The sequence below is a fragment of the Phlebotomus papatasi genome, chromosome 1, assembly GCF_024763615.1.
Source record: "Phlebotomus papatasi isolate M1 chromosome 1, Ppap_2.1, whole genome shotgun sequence".
In the NCBI taxonomy this organism is placed as follows: Eukaryota; Metazoa; Arthropoda; class Insecta; order Diptera; family Psychodidae; genus Phlebotomus; species Phlebotomus papatasi.
The window spans coordinates 30000013-30014774 of record NC_077222.1 but is presented as its reverse complement, the minus strand read 5'-3'; the positions used below and the strand labels follow the sequence as shown (position 1 = coordinate 30014774).

The 14762-nt window shown below is 38.2% G+C and overlaps 1 protein-coding gene across 7 annotated transcripts in view; it reads right to left on the bottom strand.

Annotated features, from left to right (window-relative positions):
* LOC129799623 (uncharacterized) overlaps positions 1-13881 on the bottom strand; it is a 53705-nt gene extending 39824 nt beyond the window's left edge. For 2 of the 7 annotated variants that reach the window (XM_055843681.1, XM_055843686.1), the window contains exons 1-2: positions 13267-13837; positions 12544-12649 (exon numbers count right to left, since the gene is read on the bottom strand). In XM_055843681.1, the coding sequence (XP_055699656.1) occupies positions 12544-12609 (66 nt within the window). In that variant the 5' untranslated portion in view covers positions 12610-12649; positions 13267-13837. Of the gene's footprint in view, positions 1-12543; positions 12687-13266; positions 13838-13862 lie in introns of those variants that run through there. The other 5 variants (XM_055843679.1, XM_055843684.1, XM_055843682.1 and 2 more) reach the window with 4 other exon arrangements.
* Positions 13882-14762: the final 881 nt, after the last annotated feature.

Sequence of the window (14762 nt, the reverse complement as noted above, 5' to 3'; positions counted from 1 at the left end):
TAAATCAACTTCAAGGTTTATGCCCGGATGATTCACAGCTCATTCAGAGTTATCAATTTCTTCTCTTACATTACTTTGTGCCGCATTACAATTTACTAACATTAATCCCTTGCAGTAATCATTAAGTCAAACAGAGACCAAAATAGGCCAATTTAATAGGAAAATGCATACATACGACGGATTTGCGAGAAATCCTAAAAAAAAATACATGGTTTTGTTGGAGAAAGGGAGGAGTTAGGGAAAAATGAGAGGAATGTTAATAGTTCTGGGATAGGGATTCTATAAGTGAAGAGATCGCTTCACTTGCCTTTTGAATTAATAAATTTTGCGTGAATTTGTTTAAAAAAAATAAAAAAAAATACTCCCTCCGTTCCCAAATAAGTCGTACGTTTGGCGAAAAATTAGGGATTAAGGAATGGTTTCAGAGAATGTTTTTGTTATTTGCAAATATCTTGTGTATGAACTATCCTCCATGTTCAGGGATAATATGGGGATCCTACCACGATGGTAAGTTGAGGAATCGATATGTTGAAGTTGTCCATTTTTCGCGTTTTTTTTTTCAAAGAGCTCCGGTAGATAGTTAATTACTACATAATGGGCTGTGATTAACATTACAGGCTAGAATTTGTTCTAAATTTTTAGTACGCACAAGTAGAACTCAACAGTTATTACCGATATGACATTTTTTATATCTCAAATTTTGCAGAATGAGCAATAAAAAGAACATCATTTTTTACGTTTTCGAATATCTGGATGCAAAATGGTGAGAGATAGGGACTTGGGACCTTCAGCGGACCCCACATAAGTTGACTCTGGGACAATTTATATGTTTCTCTAAACATATCCAGAATTGAAGAAAAAAATCGCACGACGCGTTTTCGAGCAATCCCAAAAAACATGATTTTGTAGGGAAAGGGAAGAAGCGGGGGCAAAATAAAGGACATATTAATGCTCCCAGGGTCAACTTATGGGGGGGTCCCCCGAAGGTCCCAAGTCTGTATCTCTCACCATTCTGTACCTATTTTAGATTGAAAATAAAACGCCAAAAATAAGATATTTTTAAAACATTCTTTCCTCAACATATACCATCAAGACTGGACCCAAATTTTACTTCTGAACATTAGCAATAGTTCCTTACAAGAGATAATTGTTGATACACAAAACATTTACCAACAAACTTTCCCTTAATCCCAATTTTTCCCAAACGTATGACTTATTTCGGAACGAGAATTTTTCCCAAATGTATAACTTATTTCGGAACGGAGGGAGTATTAATTTTTAACACATTTTTGGAGATATTCTAACATTTTTTTCGGTTAAATAATACCCTATATCTACCAACATAGTGAATCGTGCACTATCCTGGTGAATCTTTCACAGCAGTTAGAAAATTTCTACCCAGAGTCGACTTATGTGAGGTTCCCTGAAGGTCCCAAGTCTCTATCCCCGACTGTTTGGTCTCTACGGCTGGGAACAGCCGAATGAATTAAATAGACAGATGGACGAACAGCGTGGCGTTAAAACACTCGAAATTTCAGATTTCCAGCAATATAAAATCCTTAACCCTTTAAGGACGATTGGAACACCGGTGTCCCATAAAGAAAATAATTCTTTCTGACTACCTAAATTTATTATTGTAATTTGTCTGTACATAATTGTAAAGTAGAAGGTTGAAGGAATCTAGAATATTTCTTGCAAGTCTCTAGCTATTTGCTATGTAGTAAATATTTAAGCCCAAAAATTACGATTTTTTTAATTCTCAAATTCATAATTGATTTTATTTATTTTTTATACTTCCAATTTTTTTAAGCATAACCCTTTTGACAACAAGAACTACAATACTCATACGTAATATTTTTCATTAAAGCGAAAAATATTATTCATTGGTTATTGTCAGTAAAATTACTTAAATTTTTGGGCTATTTTTGTCCCTATCGTCCATAGAACCACAAAATACACCGAATAAGATTCTGTTGGACTTTCCAAAGTTAGATGTAAGACTTATCAATGATTATGTTTCTCAGTTTAATTTTTATTGTTAATTTTCAGTCCGTTAAAAATGTTTCTTCGTTAAAGGGTTAAGGAGTCGAAATATACATATAACTGAAAATCAAGGGAATATGGGAGAAGGTTTTCAAATTTCGAATACACTCTATTCGAAGCCTGAAAATCTCCCCTATTGCTTTCTCTGTAAAGTTCAAACAGTAAAATAGTCAGTGAAAATTTAAATTAATCGATAAAATAGCAAAAGTGGTCATTAAATCGTAAAATATGATCAATCGTTTTTAATTCTTCAACTTACTTTTTTCTCAATGTTTTGTACAAAGATTTGAAAATTTATTTCTTATTAAAGAGTGTTGAAGAGTGAAAAATCATTACGGCTAATTAATATCTACAATTATTGTATCATGTAATTCAATTATTTTTTTCATTGTGGGGATAAATTAGACTTTTATGTCACCATCTTTTATAATTCTTACCATTATTATAGTCAAACAAAAATGTTCCCAATTATGAAAAAACACTATTTCGTGATATGCAATTCAAATAATAACTTTCCATATTTTTTTTATGAACTACATAAAAAGCTGGAATAGATGAACTAAATATGACATTTTCTGTGTCTTTCACACTTAAAATGAACTAGTGCTTCTTTCGCGATGAAAGTTATCAGTGATTGTGCAATAACCTGCATTCATTGTTACAGAGATATTACTACCCGTTGAATGGGAATACTGGGTCAATTTTTCTTCTAAAACATTTTATAGTTTTATTTAAAGTTATTGTCATAAATATTTCCAAAAATCTTTGTACCCATTTCAATTCCTTTATGTGTGAAAAATTTTATGACTTTTAATTATATTAATAGAGAGTTTCCCACAAAAATTATATCACGATGAAAATAGATGATATGATGGAGTTTTTTTTTAGGTGAACTTCACACAATTACATGAGAGATTTATTGTTGAAAAGTTCGACACGAGATTGACCTTGTCTTTATTGTCACCCACAATGTTTTTCAGACGCTTCCAAAAAAACATGATTGAAAATGAAATTCGTTCACTGACCATGAATAAGTTTTGACCAAATTGCGTTGGCTTAAATATCACTTATTTGTAGTAGGTTTTTTTTTAATGTTGAGGGTAAACCACAAAGTGCAGAATAAATTGAAGTTTGCAGATTGATCCGGAAATTGAATTGCAACGAAAGAACTGATCCGCAATTGATGAATGGTAACTGTGCATCTCGAAAAGTTCTTGCAGAAAGATGCAAAGGGAGTGAGAGTTCGCGACATTCGCGAGACAGAACGTCAACCGCCGTTATACAGACTAGATCGAACATATATCCATGTTTGGCAGAAAAATTCTACTTTAAATCACCTTATGCAATCAATAACTTTTTCTTGTTTCACATTTTTTATGTAACCGCTACGATCTCCTCTTTGCATCTCCTCAACGTTATACCATCTCCGATGAATCGGTAAATTTCGGACTTAAGAGGCAATAAACATTACTTCTCTTTTGAATCAGTCTCACTTCTTTTCTCAGTCTGGAGCTAAATTGAAAGTTACAATGGGGCGTGATTGATTGTGCCGCATTTTATATTACCCCAGAAATATGAACAATTTCACACATGAAGATTCCAATCTTCATTTTATATTTTCCTATCCTAAAGAAAAACCATACTCACAAAAAAATACAATCACTCTCGTCTGCGCTTCAGCATAATTAAAAGCAGAAAATGGTATTAAGAACAAATGCAATAAGTTGTTTTCTCCTGGTTTTTCTTCTCCCCAATGTCTGTATCTCATTGAATTTGAGATGCTGTGAATAAATGCTGCCTATTTTCCTTCATTAATTACGCAACTCAAAAAGTCTTATTCATTTCCATACGCCTCTCTTACAAAGCGAAAATTTATAATTTATATACACGCGCACAATCGAATTATTGTTGAAGCGTGTTAATATTGCGCAGATGTGAATGAAATAAACCTATGTCTCAGGTGCGACTGTGCTGCACATTCTAATACAATTTTAATAAAATATTTGTTATGCAATAAAATAACAAGGGTAGATAGTGTCATTCTGACAGAATCTATTTTCTGTGCCAATTAATACATGTATAAATGCCCCAATTTATTTTATAAGTATTTTTTGTCATCCCTGAATAAAAGTTTTTTCAAAGTATTTTTATTAATATTTACGATAAATTTATGGAAAATCTCTTAATCGACTTTTCTTTATATTGGTTCCTGTCACGACTGTTTGGGTGTTTAAAAACTCGGTGAGAACAGGGTAAAACAGTCGAGACAGGAACCATCACAAAAAAGTCGATAACGCAGAAGCACTTAAGAACAGTTACGAAATGGTTAAAATAAAAACATGTTCATTTTTCATTGGAATAGTACCATAAATCTTGTTAAAATTGATGCAATAATCTATTTATATTGCAATTCATTTAAAAAAGATATCGTTCCTCATTTGCTCTTCTTTTAGAATTTAAAGAAAAATAAAATTAAATCCACTTCCTCAGTGGATAAATCTTCAGATTTTCTAGCTTTTTCAGGAGGTATGGGAGTTTAAAGGGCATAGGATTCAGAAATTTCACTTTAAAATACTTTACTTTCTTATTAATTTTGGTGGCAAAAGTAAAGTATTTTAACTGCATAGGGAATTTAATAATACCTGTTGAGTCTCAAAGATAAAAATGATTTTTTTGATTTTATAATTGCCTTAAAAATCTAAGATAATTTTGAATGGTTTCGTTCGCAGTCAGAGTTTCACATAACTTAAAAAAAAAAGAAAAATTTTCATGTTTTATTGTTGACAGTGTTCTCTTCGGTAAATCGTATTTTTCGAAGACAAGAATACAATTGTGAAGATTATTGAGCTCAATACAATTATTTGAAATTTCAAAGCCGATAAGAAGTAATATATATTTTCTTAAATTTCATTTGTATTCTTGTTAATACAAATTCGTATATAAACTAAAAAATTTATAGATTATAAAAATAATTTTCTTATATGGGTCTTAAAGGGTAACGGCAAATGTGAGGTATATTCGGTATATTTGGTATATCATTCTTTGAAAAAAAAATTTCAGAGGTTGGGTTTGTTAAATTTGATATTCCGTACAATGAGGAAATCCTGAAAACCTATTTTAGACTTTGAAGAACTCTTTAATTACAATTCGAAAAAAAAACAATTAAATACTGTTTAAAATACACTGAAATTGCATAATTCCTAAATTATTATTAGAAAAAACCTGTTCTGGCGGGCGTTTAGTGAAAAAGCGCAAATAAAGTGCTCTGTGATTTAATTCGCAATTTGTCGCAATTACTGCAAGTGCCGGTAAGTGCTGTATGTGGGCGGAATCCTGCCATAGCGGTGCATCGTCTGGTGTTGTGCGTTAGCCCCTCGAGTGTATCATTCTCGCGATATTCGCGTTTTCTTCTTGCGATCTCTTAGCAAGTAGACAAAGAGTATCTCGGGTGATTGTGTGGTGATTGTGTGGTGCCGTTGGGTTTTTGTGAGGTTGTGTTGGCCGAATGAATATATTTGGCTGGCACAGTCAATTTTGCATACCCTGCGGCAATTTCATTTCACTTCACCCGGGACAAACACCACAAGAAGCAAATGCTTCTTGAAGCAAAAGCGTCGTGTCATGCTGAACTCGAGGGGTGTGTAATTGAGGACAAAGAGTGTTTTCATGTGAGTTTGCCTTGCAGGTATTGATCATGAATTCAAAAGATATTGGCTCTGAAACCCCATTGGGCCTCAACAGACGTGGGGAACCCGAAACTGGAACCTCAGGGGGGTGTTCCGGTGTAGGAACTGATAACCTCCCTCCAACACTTTCTGATAATCGGGCGGATGTGTTTGGTACTCTCTCCGAGCTGAAACTTACCGAGGCCGAGGAGGAGGAGCTATTGCGCTCGGACAGTGAGGCCGGCGCAATTGGGGAGCCCTTATTCGGCTTCGGTGAGTCAGAAACAAGAGAAGATCTTCGTAAAAGACTGATAAGAAATACGGCTCCTATGGATGTGGACGTCCCTACACCTCAGGACGTGCCACTACCAACAAAAGAGAAGCCGACAAGAACCCAAAAGAGGCGATTGCTAAGAAAGAAGGCATTGGCTAAGCAAGAGGCTGAGAAAAGGGACCTCGCCAATGCCGGGGAAAAACAACCCGGCCAAAAGGCCGCAGATAAAGCGGCTAAAAAACATGGCCATGGGTGTGCTAGGGGGGCCGGGAAAGCCGCTGGAAAGCCAATTCCAAGTGGCTCTCAGGATCATCAGGCAACCCCAAGTAAGAGACCCCGACCCCAAGATGCTACACCGCCGGAACGCCCGGGGAAACGGGCTTGTCATAAGACAACCCCCATAAGGCGCTTCCGGGAGGTTGTTGCGGACAATCTCAGGATGGCGGTCATTAATCAAGGGGCGGTAGGAGGAATATCACGGGAAATGTCAGAGAGAACTCTCTCTTACCTGCAGGAGAGATTGCGTGCCGCTATTGCTGACGGCATGAGCCCAAGATTTGCAGGGGTCAGATGGAATGCCGGGGTGCTTCGCATAGTTTGCTATGACGAGCCATCGCGTGCATGGCTGGCCAGGGAAATGCGAGACATTCCGCAGACTTCGGACACCAACCTCAGGCTTATTAGCATGGGGGAGCTGAGACGGACGAAGGGAACTCTATTCGTCCCAGGCATTGTGGAAGATCCGAAGATTGTGATCTCCCAAATCGGCGGACAGAACCGCCATCTTGCTACATCAGGATGGCAGATATATCACGCCGAGAAACAGGAGAGTGGTCAGCTGCTGCACCTGGGCCTTGACAGGGCATCCGCTGACATCCTCCGTAAGGAAAATGGCCGAATCTTCTATGGATTCGGCACCTTGCGGATGAGACTCGGCGCGGGCTCGGGAGGGGATCAGGATGCGGCTGCAGAAGATTAGATGCATCCAAGCAAACCTGCATCACTGCCGCGCAGCCATGCATTGCATGGATGAAAAGCTGGCGGTGATGCAGGGCTGCATTGGATTGATCCAGGAACCCTGGATAGTTCACAAAAAGATCAGAGGCATTAGCCTACTGCGCGGTAAGCTGTTCTACAGCCACCGTGAAAACGAAAAGACAAGAGCCTGCATCTATGTATCTAATGATATTAGTGCCATGTTCTTGCCACAATTTTCTACGGGGGATCTAGTAGCGGTGAGGGTGGAGGTTGACACCACACAAGGTAGGAGGGGAATGGTGTTTGCCTCAGCATACATGCCGTATGACTCGACCGACCCGCCGCCATCTTCTGAGCTGGCGGGTCTGGTCGAGGCTTGTCAACGGAACTCCTGGGAGCTCATCATCGGTGCAGATGCCAATGCACATCACACGGCGTGGGGCAGCAGTGGAATCAACAGACGGGGTGAGTCACTTTTAGATTTTATATGTACTAACAATCTAGATATACTTAATGTCGGAAACAAGCCTACCTTCTTCAATAGAAGCAGGAAGGAAGTTATTGACATAACACTAGGTACTAGCTTGGCAGCCGAACTAACCAAAAGGTGGCACGTGTCGGATTGCCTCACCATGTCCGATCATGGTAGGATTTATTTCGACATTTCGGCTGAGACCGAAGGTTTAACACCTTACCGAAACCCACGTAAGACAGACTGGAATCTTTTCGAACGGTCATTTACACAGGGATGGGAGAACGATGTGGGTATGCCGAGGGATGCAAAAGGCATTGATGAGACGGTCGGTAAACTGAACTCATCTTTGCTGGCATCCTATGAAGCGGCTTGCCCACTGACTTTTGGTTTAAAGAAATCGAAGCGGAATACACTTCCAAAGGAGCTTAGTATTTTAAGACAAAGCACCAGGAAGTCTATTAACCGAGCCCGTAATACGATGCTGGATTGTGACTGGAATGAAGCAGCCGCACGTAAGAGGGCATACAAAAAACGTGTTAGAAAATGGAAAAGGGATAGTTGGAGGGATTTTTGTGGGGAAATCACGACCGTAAATGAAGCGGCCAGGATTAAGAAAATCCTATCAAAAAATCCCTCCGAGCAAGTGGGAATGTTGCGGCTCCCCAGCGGCGGTTACACGACTACCGCGACAGAAGCTGCACACCTGCTGCTCGAGAAACACTTTCCGAATTGCTTAATCGGCGATCAACATTCGGAGACTGTCTGCTCTGATCATTATAGGGGGAAGGGCAGTGATTGGAGAAAGGCTGAAGAAATTGTCTCACTTGAGGGTGTGGAGTGGGCAGTGAGCACTTTCTCACCGTACAAAACGGCGGGTATGGACGGAATTACTCCGGCTATGCTGCAACATGTAGCTAAGCCGATTACCGCGTACCTTGTAAATATATTTAGAGCATGTCTCGCCATCGGTTACATACCACACGCCTGGAGGCAGACACGTGTTGTTTTCATTCCGAAACCAGGGAAAAGCAATTATGATGACCCTAAGTCCTTCAGACCAATCAGTCTGACATCATTTTTGCTGAAAACCTTGGAAAAGTTATGTGATAGGTATATCAGAAGTCGGGTTCTTAGCAAGAACCGCCTGAGTCCTATGCAGCATGCCTATCAAAAGGGCAAGTCTACCGAATCGGCTCTCCATCAGTTGGTAAGCCGATTGGAGAAATCGATTAATGATAAGGAAATGGCACTCGTTGTCTTTTTGGATATAGAAGGAGCCTTTGACAAGGTTAATTCTAACGTTCTCTTAAGGGCAATGAGGGACTTCGGTTTTGGCCATACCTTAGAGAAATTGATTACGAATTTGGTAAGACAACGGACCGTGGAGGTAAAGGTTGGCGGTGCCTGTCTAAAAGCGGCCGTCCGAAACGGCTGCCCGCAGGGTGGGGTACTGTCTCCCCTACTTTGGTCCGTTGTCGTCAACAGTCTACTGGTAGAGTTGAACGCGGCTGGCCTTTACTCACAAGGCTATGCCGACGACATCTGTATCATAGTGCGAGGCAAATTCCTGCCTACTCTGTGTGATTTAATGCAGAGAGCGTTAAGGATCGTGGAAAGATGGTGCATAGCTCGCGGACTAACCGTTAATCCCGGGAAGACCGCCCTAACTATCTTCACGAGAAGAAAGAAATTGGTTGGATTTAGAGCGCCCAAACTATTTGGGCAGGAAATCTCTCTCCACCAAGAAGTAAAATACCTTGGTGTTTTGCTTGATAAGAAACTTTCCTGGAAAAGTCATCTAGAAAGCCGTATTAGCGCGGCTATAAGATCCTTTTTCAGCTGTAGACGTCTTTTCGGCAGGACTTGGGGCCTTTCGCCGAAGGTCGTTCTGTGGATTTACAAAACTGTCGTGAGGCCGGTAGTCTCATATGGAGCCGTGATTTGGTGGCCGAGAGTCGAGTTTAAAAACTCGGCGCGGGCACTGCAACGGCTCCAGAGACTTGCCTGTGTGGCAGTTACAGGAGTTATCAGAACAGCGCCAACGTCTGCTCTGGAGGTAATGCTGAGCCTGCCACCACTTCCGCTCTTTATTAAGATGGAAGCGAGTTTGGCTGCTTTGAGGTTACGCTCGGCAGGAACTTGGAGGATCGGATGTCATCCGGCGGGACACGCGAGAATACTCGACGGACCTGTCAGGAGGCACCCTGATCTTTTGATGAGGGATGACTTTCAGTGCGAAAGTTTTCCCAGAACACGGATTAACTCTACGATACACACTAGGTCTGAGTGGAGCGACCGCGAGGGGGAAATTATTGAACCTGGAGCGGTGGCATTATTCACAGACGGCTCTCGTGTGGAAGGCTACTCAGGGGCCGGTTACCACTGTCCTGAGCTTCAGCTCAATGGATCGGTGCCTCTTGGCCGATACACAACTGTGTTTCAGGCCGAGGTTGCTGCCATAGTGTTTGGGGTGCGTAGGCTGATGGAGGCCGGCGTCGAAGGAAGGAAAATACAAATCTTCTCGGATAGCAAGGCCGCGATTCTTTCCATATCTGGTTGGAACACGCGGTCTGCTCTTGTCTCCGAATGCCAGGAGGTGTTGGAGGCGACCTCACAGATATGTGAGGTTGGACTACACTGGGTACCTGGACATAGTGGAATTGCAGGCAATGAGGAAGCAGACCGCCTCGCTGTTGCGGGAGCTAGGACAGCTTTCACTGGACCTGAACCAGTATTAGGGCTTTCCTCACAAGTGAGGAAGTCTATTATAAAAGAAGACATGTTAAAGGCCCATCAAACGGACTGGACCGCGACAACTAATTGTCGTGTGTCCAGACTGTTCATGGCCAATATCGATAAAAAACGGACGGATTATGTTGTGGGTGGCAGCCGCTGGAGAGCCCGGCGGGCTGCCAACACTTTAACCGGCCATTGTTTAAAGAAACATCTGAATAAGATTGGCATCCAATGCGATCCAATGTGCAGAGGATGTAATGAGACTGAAGAGACGGTCATACACCTTGTGTGTGACTGCCCCAGTTTGTGTAACTTGAGGCGGAAGCTGCTTGGTAAAGCGGTACTGCCTCAGAGTGAATTACCAGGGATAAAGCCGGCCTGTTTGATGGAGTTCATCCGGAGATCGGGCTGGCTTGACACCCCCTGCCCTTAATAGTGGAAATTTTTTTCTAGGGGATGCATAATGGGCCCAACACAGAGGCCTGGGTGCAGCGGTCACTTTTGACCGCCCCCTCTTCTAAATCTAAATCTAAATTATTATTAAATTATCGAAGTCCAAACTTCCCAATTAGGTTTTTTCTGAATTCCGTGTTTTTTTTTTTAATTGTAAATTTTTCCTTATTGCTTTGTGAAGTAAATTACGGAAAAGCAACTATCCTCTTAATTGTGTGATATTTACACATAATTTTTTTTAAAGCTTTTATAAAATTGTTTTTTTTAACTCGCAAAATTACTTTAGAAACTGCATCTGTTTTCCATATTCTTTTAATGAATCTGACCTAATGGCAATATATTTCAATAATCAATATTAAATCACACATCTTCCCAAAAAAAAGGTTAGATTTATTGAAGATATATGGAAAAATATGAAGTGTTCAAAAGCCAGAGTTCGTGTGAAGCCTGAAAACTCTCCCCTGTAGCTGAGCTTAATTCGGAAGGGTCAAACTTTAAGTGATTAATTATAAAGCTGATTTAGAAAGCTTTTTAGACTTGCAAATTCAAATATAGAAAATTTTTAAATCTACTTTAAACCGGATTATTAAATTTTAGAAAATTTTTACACAAATATTTCAGCTTAAACATTTAGGCATAGGCAATATTTAAGTAGTTTTTTTTTTAATTTTTTATATTTCTGAGCTAAACCATATCATTTAATTTAAGTGTAATAGAAACACAAAGGGTTCTGACCAATTTTGTAGAAACATCATTAAAAAGAATTTAATTCAACGTTTTTCCTTTTAAGCACAATACCGAAAAATACCGAAAATTTTAGGTTTTAATTTAAGTTTCAGGAAAATTTAAATAGGGTAAAGCGATATAATTTGGAATTAGTGTTACAATTTGGACAATTCGCTGGTACAAGTTGGACATGGGTTTTTTCTTGATAAATACAGTACAAAATTTATTTTTAAGCACAAGGAACCAAATTATAAAACTAAAGCATTAAAAATATACAAATAAAAATGAAGTACTAAATTTATCAAGACAAAAAGCCCTGACCAAATTGTACCATTGTCCAACTTGTACCACTACTGTCCAACTTGTACCACTTTACCCTAATAGGAACACTTTTCTATAATAGTAATAATGAAATGTTTGCGGAAGAGGGTTAAATTTTCGAAAATATTTCTATCTTAGTTTCTAGCTAAGCAATTTTTTAGCCTTGGTGTTTAAAATTTATTAAATGACCTTAAAATTTAATCAAAACCTAAAAATTAGCAAAAATTTCCAGTAAATTCGAATGAGAGGTATAAAATATTTAAGACATGAACTAACTTAATATAATCTACATATATTTAATTAGATAGAACTTTTAAGTTCTATATATTTAATAGAGGATGGATAGGAAGTATTTTAGACACTCCAGTTTCTTTACACAAGTTTTTCGAAACAAATTTAAGGTGTAATTCGAGCAAAATTATACCCAGTTCACCTTCTTTAAATTTTAGACTCTAGAAAAAGTTTTAGTTCAATGGCTTCAATAACTTTTTGTCAGAAGAAAAATAGGGGAGGCCGAGGCGGAATTATTCAGAAGTAGAGTTAGACAGTGGGATGTTCTAGTTTGCTTTAGAAAGAATATTCAGCAAACTACTATTTATTCAGAATTAACACCTCCCTCCCTATTCTTTTAAATATTTATCGGTCTAATTCAAAATATTTTTAACTAAATATAAGCAAAGAAAAAATAAGTTGCTGGCTAATACGTTCTTAGTCTTTCCCTACTGCCAAACCATCAAGATCTCAAGCTTTCTCTCCTTCTCATATTTTTTTTTATTTTTTAATTTTAAATATTACTTTAAAATACAAAATTCAAACTCCTGTCTTTTAAGCCCAACCTATCTCTAAATTCTTAATTGTATTTGCGAACTTACAGTGACTAAAAGCAGGATGTAGTGAGTGAATGAGGCACTTGGAATAGATGTTTTGATGGATCCCATGTTTTATCGCCTATTCGAGTCTTTCGTTTTTCGTGAAGATCTGTAAAGCACACACCGAGAGAGAATTTTCCCTTAAGCTGAAAATCACGCAATGTTTTGTATATCTTTGACAATTCTTCTTTTCATTGAGGGAAACACTATTATTCTGTGATGGATCAGTCTGGGCAAAAAAAATGCACTTTATTCAACTAGCGTGACAATAATAATCTTAATCACTCGATCAACATGTTTCAGACCTTGTGGAACCCACACTTCTTTCTGGTATTCAATATTTTTCTCTTTTTCTAAATAGTAGTTGTATATAATATCTCCATTTCGAGTTTTTCCATTGCCCAATCCAACCAACATTTTGTACCATGAGGTAAGACAACAAAAACAGAAAATTTGTACATCTGCAGTTAAAAAGGAATAAATTTTGACGAATGAATCAAGCAATAGACAAGCGGTACTAAAGAATGAGAAGAAGAGGTGGGCGATGGTTCATTAAGGTACTTGAGCACGTGCATTGACCCTTCTTCACATTCGTCTGGAGGAATTTTCTTGCAATTTCTGCGACATCACCGATATATTCCTCTGGTTCACACCGTATTTGTACCGTCTTCGACACATGGTTACATGGAAAGAAATCTTCCACCACAGCCAATAATAGTGCTTTACCTCGAGCAAAGAGCCAACTCGCAAAATTTACTTTGTCAGATTGTTGTATCCTTAAATTTATGCCGTCTGCAAATTCCACGTATAAATTTAACATGAAAATTCAAAGGTGTTTATGCATACATATATTCCAATATCTGACCAAGAGTGTAATCATTGCATAATTTTCCAGCTTTTTTTTTGAATAATGGTGTTTAACTTTGTCAAATTAAGTGTTTTCTTTTCAATCTCTCTATGGAATTTAATGAATAACTCTAAAGTCCGTTGTCGATTATCTCATCAGAGTCACAGATTCACACACATTTAACTCTGGTCGTCGAATGTACAAAAAATTCACTTTCGCGATTTTAACTCGAAATTGTATAAATTTTCACTCGAAAAATCACAATTTTGAAGTAGAAAAACAATTCGGAATTGGGTTAATCGACAAATATGTGTGATTTATTCAGTTTTTCCCACTTTTTACTAACAAAACTATCAATTTTCCTTTGACATAATGGAGTTTTTACTCCAATGGCCACACAACAACGTTCCACTCCGAAATCTTCACTCAAACTAAAACTCGCTGATTCCAACAAGAAGTTGAAGTTGATTTTTACCTGGAATTTCTCGTGGCTCACCTCGCGAGCTCTTCTACCTGTGTATGGGTTTATTTTATTTACACTGAACCAATTGAATAAATTTCATGGAAATAGTATGAGTAGTGAACGATCGAGATGATCGGGGTATCGTTAAACATAGTGTAGTGACACAACTTATGGCCAGTATTGCATGCTTATGGCCATCTTACAAAAATAGGTTTAAATCACAAATGACCTTTGAAAAATAGTTTATTTCTATAAATAGTTACGGAAAAACATATTACTTATTCGAACCATAATTAGAAATTATCATAAAGTAAATTAATTTCTTACTTTTTCGAAATATTGTTTCTTCAACAGGAAATGATTAATATTACTACATCCATAAGCTAGAAAACGCTTTAGAAAAAAAGTATGTAGATTCAAAAAAATAACATTAGTAAAATGGGTAAAATGTATAGAATTTTTATGGTTTGATTGATGAGTGACAACCTTGTTCAGCTTGACAATTATTGTGGATTCAATTAGAAAAATTTGTTTTTTGGAAAGTTTACCATTGTTTTCTAACTTGTTTTTAAAAATAGATCTAAAAGTCGATAATGTCACATTCCTATCGCCTGGTACAAAGTATACATTACTACGTAATTAAAAAAAAAGATAAAAAAAATGCGGAAATCCGTAAACCGTCTGTGATACAAAAATCTGTGATAACATCTAAGAAATATCTTGTAATGTTTCAATGTTATTTATTTATTTCTTTGTAGTATTTATAGTGTGTTCTTCTGACCTTCAGAAAAAGAAACCCTAGAGGCGAGTGTAGTCAATGGGGGCAGTCATCAGACAAATCCCAAGCCTCAATTCTTAGGGGGTAAGGCGAACGAGCAGCGTGATGGAAGTTCCACGCTAAGAATCCCCAGC